The 14754-nt window shown below is 40.5% G+C and overlaps 1 protein-coding gene across 8 annotated transcripts in view; it reads left to right on the forward strand.

Moving 5' to 3' along the window:
• The window catches only part of MAST2 (microtubule associated serine/threonine kinase 2), a 181711-nt gene that overhangs the window by 152686 nt on the left and 14271 nt on the right, over window positions 1–14754 (forward strand). For all 8 annotated transcript variants that reach the window (XM_051624429.1, XM_051624430.1, XM_051624431.1 and 5 more), the window contains 9 exons: window positions 1118–1326; window positions 2698–2836; window positions 3254–3386; window positions 4705–4870; window positions 5883–5984; window positions 7903–8025; window positions 10290–10399; window positions 12862–13016; window positions 13778–14091. In XM_051624429.1, the coding sequence (XP_051480389.1) occupies window positions 1118–1326; window positions 2698–2836; window positions 3254–3386; window positions 4705–4870; window positions 5883–5984; window positions 7903–8025; window positions 10290–10399; window positions 12862–13016; window positions 13778–14091 (1451 nt within the window). The remainder of the gene's footprint in view (window positions 1–1117; window positions 1327–2697; window positions 2837–3253; window positions 3387–4704; window positions 4871–5882; window positions 5985–7902; window positions 8026–10289; window positions 10400–12861; window positions 13017–13777; window positions 14092–14754) is intronic.

Below are 14754 nucleotides of genomic sequence, written 5' to 3' on the forward strand. Positions count from 1 at the left end.
TAAAATTACACTGGGGGAAGTCTACTATGGGAAATAATGCAGTAAAAATGCTGCTGGATCTTACTGTCCATTGAAGAATCCAGAATGAAGTGATCAGATAAAATTTTAACGGCTCACACAAACCTATACAGAATTGCAAAGACACTTCCTGACTCTTGGCAGTTCATAAATCCTTACCAGTGATAATCATTAGACTGTAACTGAAAAGCAGGGATAATCAGTAGGTCATGACAGCAAAGCCTGAGCAAGTGCTTGAGTGTTTTGTTGAAGTGGGTGCTTAGTTAACAGCATCTCATTTTATAAAGATCATATGTGGAAAAGGTGTAAACGTATTTTTTTAGTCAGTGAAGACACAATGTAACATTTTGAAGAGCTATATTATTATACAAGGTTTTATATCTTTTTAGTCATATTTCTGCACAAGGCCAACGGCTCAAGTGTAACTTTGTACAAAGGGGAGAGAGAGGTGGTAGTTTTGCTGTATCTGTCTTTATCCTGGGTATATATTATAGTCACTGGTGAGACACAATACTAATGTAATAATTAAGTGTAATATACTCCAGAGAAAAGGAAACAAGTACTGATTCAATTAGGCAGGCAATCTGGATGAAAATTTTATTTGCAAGCTGTATTATTAATGTGCAGGAATCTAATGATCTGCAAATGATAGAAATGTAAGGGATACTTTACTGAAGGAAATCTGTGGCAACAGTGTTGTGTCAAATTCGTTTTATGGAGCTTGGAAAGAAATTGTGCTGATTCCATAAGTTCTGGACATTTTTTGAAGTGAAGTGGTGACTGTAATAATGAAAATACAGTCGTCTGTGCAGTGGTACTTAAGGAAGCTTGGGACATTTATGCTTGAAATGTCTCCTTGCTAGTCTCATTAGTGAACATGCTGCTTAATTTAAGAAGGCAGAGCAGTTTTTGGAAAGCAGCATCTTGGGGGTTCCTTCTTATCTAGGGGAGCTTGGTACTAAGATGGGATTTTATAGAGTCACAGATAAGTCTGTCAGGATCCACCCAAAGCAGTTACCATCACTGTTTAAAAAACAAAACACAACTGAACAGTTTGAACAGAGAATGGGACTTTTCCTCTTGGTATGTGGTTTTCTAGAGCGGTGTATTTGGTGAGACACAAGACCACCCGTCAGCGTTTTGCCATGAAGAAGATCAACAAGCAGAACCTAATTTTGAGAAACCAGATCCAGCAGGCTTTTGTGGAGAGAGATATCTTGACATTTGCTGAGAACCCCTTTGTGGTCAGCATGTTCTGCTCCTTTGAGACCAAGCGCCACCTCTGCATGGTTATGGAGTACGTGGAAGGTAAGGCTGTCGTGATCTACACCTGCAAAGCGGCCTTAGAAAGGATGCACCTATAGTGCGATGCAGTGTGTCTCCTCAGAAAGGGTGATGTTTCCAAGTGGTTTATAAGATGTGTATTTTGGGTTTAAGACTGATCAGAGCACAGCTCTGGACATGACAAATGGGAAGACCGTGTCATGTGTGGGCTAGTCTTTTCTTCATGAAAAGTGAGCTCAGTCAGCCCTGCAGTTGCAGGGAAGGTTGTGATGCCCTTTTAGGGGGGAGTGTGTGGACTGCTTGTGCTGAGCTGAAGAAATGAGTCATTCTACCACTAGAACAGTTTAGGGTAAGGAGATACTCCACTTGTGAATCCCTGTGACTAATGCAACATGGTTGCAGTGGAGCTGAGGAAACATAAAGCCACAGGTATAAACTGCTGGGGTTAGAAGTCAGCGTGATCTTTCTAGTCCTTGCTGAAAAGAGATCCTCCCACTCTCCTGTGGGATGGCATGGCTAGATCCATAGCACAGCTGCCTGGCATTACAGTTAGAACAAGACAGTGAAGAAACACCATCAAGGAATACAGTCTTTGTTCTTTAGCAGCCTTTTAAAAAATACAGGGCTATTTTATGCTGCTTGGGAGGGTGGGGGTGTTTCTTTGCTTCTATCAAAATCTTATTTTATCACTGTATCTTATTGCAAGCAATATATTTCCACTCATGGATGGGATTAATTTCTTATGCCTGGCTTGCTTGGCTGAATGTTTATGAGTAATAAGCTTATAGTAATTGTATAAGTACTTTTTCAGATGAATAAGTGAAATGAAAACAGATGTATTGACATAACAAATTTTAATATTAATTCCCATTTGCAAATAGACAGGAAGGTCAAATGAAATGTGTGGCCAGTGTGCTTTAAGAAGCTTGAATCAGGGGCCCACAGACTTACTTCAGTACCACTGTGTCCAAAGGCATGGCTGCCTCTCCATGTGCAGGGAGAGCCAGTCAGTAGTTGTAGAGGTGTTTACTTGCTATTTTGAGAAGCTTACATATCACAAGTAATATGTGTCTCAGTGGAAAGCAAAGACCTTTGTAGAGAGGACAAACAGACATGAACTGCCCTTCCTTCAAGGCTTGCTTATGGTTTGGATACGACATCTGTACAGCTCTTGAGCGAGCATGCCCACCATACGTAGATCTCAGTTTTCCTAAGATTTTAGTATTTCTTTGAAGCCCAGAAAGGACTATAGAGGGAGCTTTAGAATTCAGGCTAACAGGGTAGAGAGAGACAATTTTAACCTTAAACTTTAACCTTGTATTATAGACCTGTAGCTGTTCTTTCTTACTGCTATTTACTGTTTCACAGTGCCATATTTGCAACTTTTTTTTCTAGGAGGTGATTGTGCTACACTTCTCAAGAACATTGGTGCCCTACCTGTTGATATGGCCAGGATGTATTTTGCTGAGACTGTTCTGGCATTGGAGTACCTACACAATTATGGGATTGTTCACCGGGACTTAAAACCTGATAAGTAAGTCTTTAGTTCCTCAGAAGCTGGAGTCGTTCAGGGGCTTTTTCCATAGGCAAGAGGACATGGGGACTGGACACAAGACAGATCTTCAGTGGCATCTGACGTGTAGGACATCTTATGCAGTCTCTTGCTACTGATGTAGAACCAGATAGACACTGAGGAAGGTTGGGAAGAATGTCTTCCAATATCATCTCAAAGTTGTTGCTGCACTGATGAAATTCTGGCAGAAGGTAGTCTGACTTCTGGTTGCCTTGGCAGTTCTGTGATACTCAATTGTATAGGAGGTTTCTTCCAGAAGTTTGATGGGGACATAACACTGAGAACTTGCTTAGCATCATCTTGTGTTCTTTTTTTAAATTGCTGTTGGGAAACAATTAACTGAATGTTGGATTATTTTGCTGCTTCTCTTTCTTTTAGTCTCCTGATAACTTCCATGGGTCACATTAAACTTACAGACTTTGGGCTGTCTAAAATTGGGTTAATGAGTCTTACAACTAATCTTTACGAAGGACACATTGAGAAGGATACCAGGGAATTCCTGGACAAGCAGGTAAGCTGAAAAACTTTGTTGATGTGGGATCAGATGCAGGATTCTGTCTGGGGATAGAATGGGAGTTTGTGGCACTCCCTTTCTACCTTGACACTGCTGTGCATTGTAGAAGGGAAGGAAAGATACAAGCCCATTTTCATGATTGTGCATAAATTAGTATTGTTTGTTATCTCAACTTCTTGTTTTGGAGGGATGCACTTCAACTCTTAGGTTAGGATATTGAAAGTGTGACCCAGGCAGTAGCACAGGTGTGAGCAGAAGGTGGTTTAGGGATCTAACACACATTTTGCTGGAAGGTTGTTCCACGGTCTCCCCCTTCTGGTGTTTAGAAAGTTCATGGCAAGTTCTTATGTGTTTGTTCTTGTGATTTTATCTGATGGCTTAAACATTGATTTTTATCCCTGTGATATTTGTTAAGGGTCATTTTTCTCCTTAGCCTTCATTTTACTAGGCTTAACCAGCTAAGTTATTTTAGATAACAAGATAGATTTTCCTTTGAATGAATAGCTCTTCCATGCACCTGTTTCAGCTTGAGTTGTTACTTCCTGGGCATATCTGACAGGAATGATACTGTTCTGGATGCAGGCTCACCAGTGCCTTGTGTAATGGGGATTAAAAAGTACTCTTGTCTTCTGAAAATACCTAGGATGGCAGCTGAATTTTCTTTTTTAGCTCTGCCAAGTGTTAATTCATTTTCATCCTGTCCTGTTGCCTTCCTTTGCTTCCTAGTAGCGATGTTTTTTTTCCAGCAGAAACTTACTTTGTTTACTGGATTGTGGTCTTGCACTTTGCTGTGTTATATTTTTTACAACTATTTTGTTATTGTTGCTGCTTCTAAGCCTGAGGCAACCTAGATCTTCCCGTGTGGTTTCCTTAGCCATTGTGTGTGCCAGCTATACCTCCCAAGTTCAAATGCTGAAGTGTGCAATCATGCTGTGCTGCTGATTCTGCATCTGTGAAGCTCAATTCTGCTAGCACAGAGATGTGAGAGGTTTGTCAAAACTCAGTTCCTGGCAGCTGAGGCAGTGCCAGTAGACATCCATCAAGCAGACAGACCCAGACACAGAGAATATTCATTTTTTCCCATATGCTTTACTGTACTTGCACCAAAGAACTAGGAACATTTCATGGCATTTCTGTGCAGGTTGCATGTTCCTCAAATATAGGCTCTTGCTCCATGGAAGCAGTTCAGAGCACAGAGTGGTTAGTGGCAAAACATGAATAACTTCCTTGTAAAGCTCTGAGGTGGGGAAGTAATAAATAAGCTTTGGGAATTTGGTGACTTGTAGGTTTATTGCTTTCTTATGTTTCTCTTGAGGTCTGTGGGACTCCAGAATACATTGCACCAGAAGTGATCCTGCGCCAGGGATATGGGAAGCCTGTGGACTGGTGGGCCATGGGAGTTATCCTGTATGAGTTTCTGGTTGGCTGCGTTCCTTTCTTTGGGGACACACCTGAAGAGCTGTTTGGACAAGTGATCAGTGGTATGTTTCTGTTCTGGTTCTGAAGGGGTTTCAAAGCATGCTGTGAAGTAAAATCTTGAAAATGCTGAGGATCCACAGTTTAGTCAGGAAGAACTAGGTATAAAATAATGGGTTTGAATTTTAAAATATTTCTCTTTCTTTGTCGAAGTGGCATCCATCTGATTACAGCTATCAAAAGTTTTGAGTTGCTTAACATCTTGCTGGATGGTTCTGTCATTGTGTGTGGTGTGGGAGTCATGGAAACATATTTGGGGTTTTTTCTGTTCTTTTGACTTAAATGGTGGAGAATATGAAAGGAGCAGCCACCAACTCATCTAATTCAGTCTGATTTTGATTATCGCTTCTGTAGGGGCAAATGTCAGTCAATTAGTAATTGTATAAATAAAATAGAGAGGAAATTCTAAGCTTAACACATTGAAGCTGTTGTACTCGGTACCTTCATGTCTTGTGGTTTTTTAAACTCCCTCTTGGAGTTGGACAAACGACTGCTTTGTGTTCTCTCAGTGAATATGCCAGTGAAAACACTTCCTATTGGGAATGCTTTCTGAAGCGGTAAATTTTTAACACACTTGGCAAGTGTCCTTTTGAAAAAAGCAAATTTCAGCAAAAAGCTAAATATGATGCATGAAATCGTTACCTGTGAATTGTTCTCTCTGTTCCAAGTATAACAAGCATGGAATGTGTGGGCACAAGATACAGCTGCAGTATTGTCAGTGTCATTGTTTATGGGTTGTCACAGAAGTCCCATTTCATACTTTATTAATAGAGTTCTTAATGCTTTTTTTTTTCTCTGCAAGCACTGCTTGGATTGACAGCAGCTTTAGCTGACACTGAATTTTATGCATTTTGGAAAATGTCAATGCTTGAATTATATTAAGTATGCAAGCTGCTGAATTCAAGGTATTTACAATTCTGGGGCGGTACTGAATACTGCATTTTACAGTATAGGAATGTGAATGGTTATTCAGATTGGTCATGAAGCTGGTAGAAAACATCTTTTTTTTGTCCCCAGATGAAATTGCCTGGCCAGAAGGTGATGATGCTCTGCCACCAGATGCCCAGGATCTCATTTCTAAGCTTCTCCGCCAAAATCCTCTGGAAAGAATGGGAACAGGTATGAACCTAGTGCATAGGAAAGTTGTAGCCAGAAGCAGGAAAAGAATCATAGAATCATAGAATGGTTAAGGTTGGAAAGGACCTTAAAGATCATCAGGTTCCAACCCCCCTGCTATGAGCAGGGACACCTCACACTAGACCAGGCTGCACAAGCCTCACCCAACCTGGCCTCGAACATCTCCAGGGAGAGGGCTTCCACAGCTTCCATAGGCAACTGATTCCAGTGCCTTACTACCCTCATGGTGAAGAATTTCTTCCTGATGTTTAATCTAAATCTCCCCTCTTTCAGTTTAAAACCATTACCAGAATGGTAATTCTGAAAGAAGCTTTGGAAGAAGCTACCTTGCTAGTGATGCACACCCACTCCTGTTGAAAAATGTTCATCTGGAGCTGGGAAACAGCTTATACTGGGTTCAGTGAATCTTGTGTGATGAAGCTCTGAAAATTAGTGTAGATTGTACATGGGTCAGATGGATATTGCCATCTTGTTTGGGAAACAAGAAAGGGGCTCCATCAGCTTGGCAACGTAACTTCTGAAGTTTGTGGTGTTGAATGAAAGGCTTGAAAATTGTATCTCCATTTGAACAGTGTATAATCAGATTTCTTCGAAGTTCTCTTTGACTAATCCCCTACATGGATGTGAACTCCTGGGTGTAATAAAATAAATGAAAACTTCTCCATTCCTAGAAGCCTGAACTGTAGAATTCTCCAAACATACAAAGAGGTCTGATCACCTCTTTGGCAAAGTCAGATTTATATATGTCAATCTTTCTGTATTATAATGTCAGATTTAAATTTTTATGAGCCAATACTTCACTTTTCCTGATAGTAAATAACCATAAATAATCTTTAGCTACACTCTTGTTTAAAAGTAATCTGTGCAACACTGACTTCACAGCACAGGTTGCCTGTTTCATTGATTTGTTTTGTTTGATTTAATTTTGGATTTTCAATTGGAAACTACACTTGAAGGATAAAATTAAACCTAAATATGTGACACCTTCCAAAAGGCAACACGTATTCAGCACACTTAACACATGTGAACACAAGGATAATGAATAGATCATGAATTAATAATGATATCAGATGGTTTTCACATGTTCCTCTTCAAATCCATGTACTTGAAAGATGTTGCTGTCATGGAAAAGATGTAGTTTCTTGCCTTATAAAATGAGTTGATGGACTGATTTTATTTTTTTTTAATTATTTATTTTATTTCTTATATACCTGTAATGCTGAGACTGCTGTTCCATTTGGCATCTCATAGTGCCACTGGCACCCAGCAAGCCTTTTATCTCTTTTCCTCTGCTATTCTCTTTTTTAAGAAGACAGTAACAGCTTTTGTGAATACTAATTTCATTTGATAAAAAATGCACATACTAGTAGACAGATAATCCAGCATTCCTTCTTCTGGGTACCCAAGCTTCTGACGTTTATAACAAAGGATACTAATTCAGGAAGATACTTGAACTCCTGCCTTGCTTTAAGCATGGGGATGAGTTTATTCATGAAAGTGGAGCCACTCACATGCTAAGAACTTTTCTGAGTTTGCTCTCTTTATTTAGCTATGAGCAAGATGGTATTCAGAGTTTGGAAATTTTAAATTAAGACGTTAATTAGTTATTAATCTTGCAACTTGCTGTAGAATGTAACAGCAGATGATGTCTTCCAGGCATTTTGGTCACATGTTGTCATTAAACAGGAAGAGGAGGTGGGAAGGAGAAAATCTTGTGCAGATTTTATCTTGCGTTCACCACTTTGGTAAAAGGATAAGTTGTTTCTCAAAATTCCTGGAAATTTTGGGACTTGAATGTACTCAGGTACATTCTCTTAGGTTCTTGGTATTTTTAGGGTTTGTTTTTCTTGTTATGCAAATGCTGAAAGAAATAATATGCAATAAAAGATGCTTCTTTCAGGTAGTGCCTTTGAAGTGAAACAGCATCGGTTCTTTAAAGATTTGGACTGGAATGGATTACTTCGGCAGAAAGCTGAATTTATCCCACAGTTGGAATCTGAGGATGACACAAGCTATTTTGACAGTAAGACTAAAGATGCAGCCTTAAACAGCATCCATTTTTGTGTGTGTGTTTCATTTTTTAAATAGTTAGAGATAAGTCATTGTTAGAAATTGAATAAAACACTTGATGGAAATTGCTTGAAAAATTTCTATTGAATGCCAAGTAAGGTTTCTTTGAAGGCAAATGGATTTTAAATTAAAAAAATGTTGCTGCTGAAGTAAATTGGCCTTTCACTGGTGCCTGTGGTCTTGCCAGCAATGTCCTTGCAGGAAGAGGTGCTGTGGTTATCATGCTGGATTTATTACAGTACTTCCAAAACATTTGTTAAATCCAACTTCCTTGAGTTTTTGAGTAATATTATCTTTCCCTAGTGACTGTTTTCAGCCAATTAATTAAAACTAAACACAAACCAAGCAACAACCAAAAAAACCCACAAAAAAACCTGAAGCAAACTTGAAGACAAGTATGTAGGGAAAATTCTTTAGAGATTTAAAGTAACTTAAATTACTTTCACTGCAAGTGTATCACCTTATTTTACTATTCTTAACTCTAATGAGATATGAAGTGCCTGAGTGGTGTGTATTTATGTCTGTGAACTGCCATGGTATCAGTGCTGTGTAAGATTCCTGGTATTTCCAGATAAGCACCAGACAGAGTTGGTGCTCTTGGGAAAGAAGGGAGGAGTATCACGTGGGGGATGAACAGGTCTCTGTCCCCAGAGCTTCTGCTCCCTGGCTTTTCTCATCTGACTTGGGGACCTGAGAAAGTGGGAAGAGGCTTGGGCTCATCACTAGTCAGGTGGGAATTTTCCCCCACTCCAGCTGCAGTGTAGGATGATACCAGGCTATTTCAGTTCCCTGAGCTATGGCAGTTTCTGCCCTACTTCAGTGGAATCTCTTCCATCCTTCCTCCGGAGACAGAGGACTCTGTGACTCTGTATGAAGCTTGGTTTTGCCTTTCTCCCACTTTTTTGCTCAGGGAGAAGGAAGGGAGAGAGCAGCCTGGGCTGCTGTGCTGCAGGAGCAGAGATCCTATTTAGATAGTGCTCTCCCAGAGTGGGGAAGAGGCTTTTAGATTAGGGGTTGGGTGGAGAGGGAGAGAGAGAGATAAAGAAATCTCCATGCACTTGCTGCAGAGAGCAATTTGAGACAAACTGTGCAGAGGGGGCAGTGCTGTATTTTGCTTGTATTGAGGTTGCACTGGTACAACATACATGTGGAAACCAAGGTGGTGGTGGTGGTGTGTTCCCACCCTAATTGGACGTACTGAACATTGAAATGTGAGCTCTGGTCACTGAATTGGGTCAGTGATATAGAGAAGCTCAGCACGGGGGTGTGAGTGAATCCTGGTGGGTAAAAGCACCATGTTATGTTTAGTGGTGCAAATCAGTGGGTCTGTCATGTAGGAATGATGGCAAATTCCCCAAGTGCCCAGGCGTGCTCAGCAAGTTGTCAGGGTGACTTTGATGTGAGTCCTTTTGAAAAGACTGGGATTCTCACGTCAAGAAATATCTCGCATAGACACTGATAAGAGTTGGCATTGCTGTTATAAACCCTAATGCAGAAAAATTTTAGAATTTATAAAAGGAGCTTTCTGGCTGATACAGTGCAGCAAATTTGGCTCAGTATAGCTATCAGCTTTCTGTAGCCAAACTTATTAACGGCTGACCCACAAAATCCAGTGTGGCTGGCTTAGAAATCCAGTGCTGCAAATCTCAAAGCACAAAATCTCTTTGGAGGCAGTTGAGATTTTTTTGCATTAAAAAATAGCTTTGCATATTGGCTGCTTGCCCATTTTCTTTCACTAAATCTAATCCTTTTTCTAGTTGTAGGAGGGGAGGGAAAAAATATTATTTTGGGGGTAAATATTTTTATTTTTTAAAGGTTTGTGTGTATGTGTGCAGCACAGAATTTTTACAATCATAAAGCTGTTTATTGAAAATTGGGACAGTGAATTGTTTTTGTTTCCTTTCATGTGATTGTTTGTCATGGGGAAGAAAACACTTATACCACAAAGGGTCTGCAGGATTAGACACTGGCTGAGTATCAGCTGCTTTTAGAATATAGTTGATGATATAGGATAAATTCAATAGGAAGGAGGTATTCTTCTCTGCTAATTGTAGAGGATGAGTAAAACTGGCTGGCTGTGTTTTAGTATTCAGGGAAATACCCTGCACAGTGTATAAACAGTCAAAGTTTTTTATAAGGAGACAAGTAGGAATGCTGGAAGTGTGTGAGTTATTAACACTCCCTGCACTGATGAAATGTGACACGTCTTGTTCACAGCCCGTTCTGAACGGTACCAACATCTGGATTCAGAGGAAGAGGAGGACACTAATGATGACGATCATGTGGAAATTCGGCAGTTTTCCTCATGCTCACCGAGGTTCAGCAAGGTAGGAGCAGGATACCTTGTTGAAAGAAAAAATTCAGAGAGCGACACAGATTCATTGCTTTGTATGAGTTAGATTTTAATCATGCAGGTGATATGTGGGAGTCACATCATGTTTAGTATTTACTGAGGAAAGAAAAATCTTTATACATTGTTTATTCTGTGATAGTTTGTGGCCTATTAGAAGGGGAGTGCAAGAATAATTGAAGAATAAGATTTTGTATTTCTTAATGTTTCACTAATATGCAGGGAACTGCAGAGATCTCTCCTGTGTCTGATACAGTTTGATGTTTTTACTAATGACTTGGATGCTGGCATAGGGAGTGTTCAAAGCTTATTTGCTTTGAACAGTTTCATTCTGAAAGGGTCTTCCAGGAGGTGACAAGTTAGTATTAGGATGAAAATTGATTTTGACATTTTGGATTAATGGTTTAAAATCAAAGGGATGCCATGCAGCAAGAGCACAGGTGGAGATTACACCTCTGCTTTTCATTGTCTCAAATACAGCCTGAGGGGCCAAAGGCGAGGTGACAATTTCAAAGAGAAGGATCTGGGCAGATAGTGCATTGTGAGTTAAATGTGCCAAATTATTGAAGCAAGAAAGCAGTTACCATACTGGGTGAGCATGAACATTTTCTGCAAGGAAAATGAAGAAATCCTTTCCATCTGCTTAGCAGTAGGAAGGTCAGAGCTGGGGTAATCCGTCCTCTTCTGGGCAATTTATTTGAAAATAAACTTGGATAGTAAAAGAGAGTCTGGAGGAAAGCAACAAGAATGATCCAAGATCTACAAAACATAAAACCTAATGTGTTTCCAAATGCATAACTGCTAGAAGGAAAGAAGTACATCGGTCTTTCTGTTCTCCCCAGAACTGATACAAAATGATGGGCACAGAGGAGGCGTAGGGTAGATGATAAGGAAAAGTTTCCATTGTTGAATAATAATAAAGCACTGGCATGGGCTGGGGAAGTTGTACAGTTTCCATCACAGGTGGCTTTTAAGAGTAGGTTGGAGATATTTCTGTCGGCAGTTAGAAGACAGCTGGTTCTGGTTTGAGGTGGAGAAATGGACAGGAAGCCCTGAGAAGGTCCCTTCTAGCCATGCTTTCTGGATTTAGTCTGTGGAGGTCTCATGTTCTTACTCAGGTGATCTGAAATAAAAAGCTGGAATTTTGGACATTTTGAAGTACATCTCCACTGTTAGCTTGAATAAAATGAAGTATGTCTGGGGAGGGGGAGAAGGGAGAAGTGCTGTTTCGAGGTCAGCCCGCTGTATTAATTTTATTGCCCTACTCTTGATGAGATGGAAGTAGGAATTTTACTTAGAGCTTCTGAAAGATATTTTAGTTTTTCATTACAGTTCCTCCACTACCAAAGTCAGTTTTTGAAGCACCAGTTCATTCATTCCTCTTTTTCATCAGCTGGACTACAGTGGCTTAAGTAACAGTTACCATTAATTTTATGGAGTTGCTCCTGATTTACATCACCAAAAATATGTTTAAAATTGGAGCTGAGGATTAGTTGGGGTTTTGAAAAAGTTCTCAGGAGTACGTAAGGATTTCTTTTTATCTATGTCTTTTCTCACCGTGAGTGTTATTCATCTGTAAGACTGAAGCTTTTCTTTAGGGTTCAGTGTTTTTGCCATAAAGAGAAAAAGTTCACTTTTAATGAATTTATTTTAAAACCTGGAAAATTATACAGCATTTGTAGTGTGGGAGGCATAAAAGACTCATTATATTTTGAAATTCTTGTCTGACAATTCAGCCATATGATTTATTAATAGTTATCTTGTTGATGCTCTGAATTTTTAATAACATTATTTTCATTAATCTCTTCTTATGTAAATTAGGCTCACAGTCAAATGTAGTTTTAAAAGGATGATTTTTTTTTTTTTTTTGCTTAATCATTTAATTATTTAAAGACAACTGTAAAACCAAGAGAGGCACTTTCATTAAGCTGTCAGCATTATAGTAGATTCCTCGAGGAGGGCAGGATTTTTTTGTTCTGAAATAAGCTTGGGGCAATGCTAATAGACTGATGATAATGAAATGGGGTCATGAGCATGATGCCTATCAATGAATTGAATTTGTGTAGTAAGATTTCAAGATGCAGATGCCAGCCTTCAAGGCTTGTGGAACCTGCTTTAGCAATAACTCCTCTTAGATTTGAGAATCATGAAAAAGAAAAAATCAAGTAGTTTGAAAAAGTCTTAGTATTTCTGCGTGTGCTGGGCTGTTTTCAGTGGGCAGGTGTAGGTGCTGTTGCAGAAAAGCATGTTTAATGTTTCTGAAGCATTTTCCTGGCACGCTTTGGGCACGTCACATCTGCACTGTGTTTAGTCAAAGAGCATCGACAGGTTTGTCCTTTCAGGGAATATCTCACTTTTGAGAAGAGATTGTGTCCCTTGATCAGAAAAGGCCACGTAGGTTGTTTTGTTCTGCACAGAACTATCTTTTCCTGTATGCAGGTGTACAGCAGCATGGAACGTCTTTCCATCCACGAAGAGAGGAAGACTCCACCACCAACTAAACGGAGCCTGAGTGAAGAAAAAGATGACCGACTGGACAGCCTTGGTGGCTTGAAGAGTCGAGACCGCAGCTGGGTGATTGGATCTCCTGAAATGTAAGTCCTGCAGGACTTAAGTCTTCTGGTTTCTCGTAGCGTCTGAGAAAGGCTGACCTGTGTCAAAACTTTCTGTGACCAGTGAGGTCAGGAATGCTTCATATGATATATTTCCACAGATGAAGCCGCAAGAATGGAATAAATAGCTGAAAGTGAATGCGTAGAAGTTATGTAGCCCTTAAATGTACCTAATTAAGTACTAGCACCTCCTAAATTTGTAGCACATACTTTAAATTAATTTAAAGGGATTCTAACTTTAAGTAAAGCTTTCATTTATGGAAGGGCCAGTTATGTTGTAGATGAACCAACAGCATTTTTTTTCTTAAACAACAGTGAATCCAAAGTCTGTTGTTGCCAGACTTTCACCTTTTGTCACAAATTAGTCAAACCATTAGGGAAGTCCAAAGTTTCTAAAGTTCAGCATATCCCAAAAAATCTTGTATGCTAATAAAAATGTCAGAAAAATACATGAATGCCTAGAATTTGGTCCCATTCCTTCCTTACAAGCTTAACAATGAAACGTATTGGAAATCTAGTCTCAGGTGATGCTCCAAGTCTTTGCTGTTTTAAGGCCTGATGTTGTAGCTCTGTCTCCAAGCTTCAGAGGTGCAAGTTGGCTCTGCGTATATATAGTTTTTTTGTTTAGACTTATGTGGGGAAGAAGAAGAACAGTTTCCCACAGTCTGTGTGCTATTTTCACCCTTTGAAGTTCGTTATCCCCCTAACTGAACTGATGGGCTCTGTCTGGTTTTCTCTCTCAGACTGCGTAAGCGCTTGTCTATGTCTGAGTCCTCGCACACAGAGAGCGACTCCAGCCCGCCCTTGACCGTCCGTCGCCGCTGCTCGGGCCTTCTCGACATGCCTCGTTTCGCCATCTCCGCCGAGGACGAGGGGACTGTTCTCAAAAGGCCCCAGTCCGAGGGGATGCTCTTATCCACTGTGCAGTCCCGGGAAGGGTTGCCTGTCCCCATTCCAGAACAGCCTGTGGAGCAAGAGCTGCAGCTGGAAGGTGATGCTGGACCCGCCACCCCCTCCACAGCCTCCACAGCCGTCAGCAGCGCCTCAACGGTGACAGGTACGTGCGCGGGGTGGTGGTGCCGTGGTCCCCAGGAAAGCCACCGTAGCCTGCAGGTGTTAACTCTGGAGTTGGATGTTGGGTGGCGTGAATGTCTCATGCTAAGTGGTTGTGTTAGTAGAGTTCTGAGGCTGTGCTTGTCTTGAAACTAACATTGGTGGTTTAACCTCTTAAAAATTACATCTTAAAATTCAGTCCTGTCACTTCAGATTGATTAAGGTCTTCACATGCTTGAGACCCATATAATCTGTGCCTGCTTAGAACCACCGGCGCGTACCTGAGGCAGCATTATTTTAATCATGAGTTAGAGCAGATCACTGGTGAGCTGGGGCTGGAGAATGTGGGTGTCAGTCATATCATCAACAGATCCCTGCTTCCTGTGGGTTTATTTATCTGAAAAGCTCTAGTTTGGAGTAGCTACTTGAAATTTGCTAAGAGAGCAGGGTTTGTGTCAGGGACATACAGCTTGCTGTCTCAGCCAAATATCCCAAAATTTAGCCCATTTGAAGGCCTAAAAAATGCAGCGTAGGTTTTAATAGAGCAGGTCTTAGAAATCAGTGTTTGACTTCTGAGCAGCTTTGTCCATCCTGAAGCCATTTTCCAGCACTGGGCTGAGTGGGACCCTCCATGTGCTGGTGCCCTGGGGTGCTGCAGTGCAGGACT

This window comes from Apus apus, chromosome 7 (assembly GCF_020740795.1).
Source record: "Apus apus isolate bApuApu2 chromosome 7, bApuApu2.pri.cur, whole genome shotgun sequence".
Classification (NCBI taxonomy): domain Eukaryota; kingdom Metazoa; phylum Chordata; class Aves; order Apodiformes; family Apodidae; genus Apus; species Apus apus.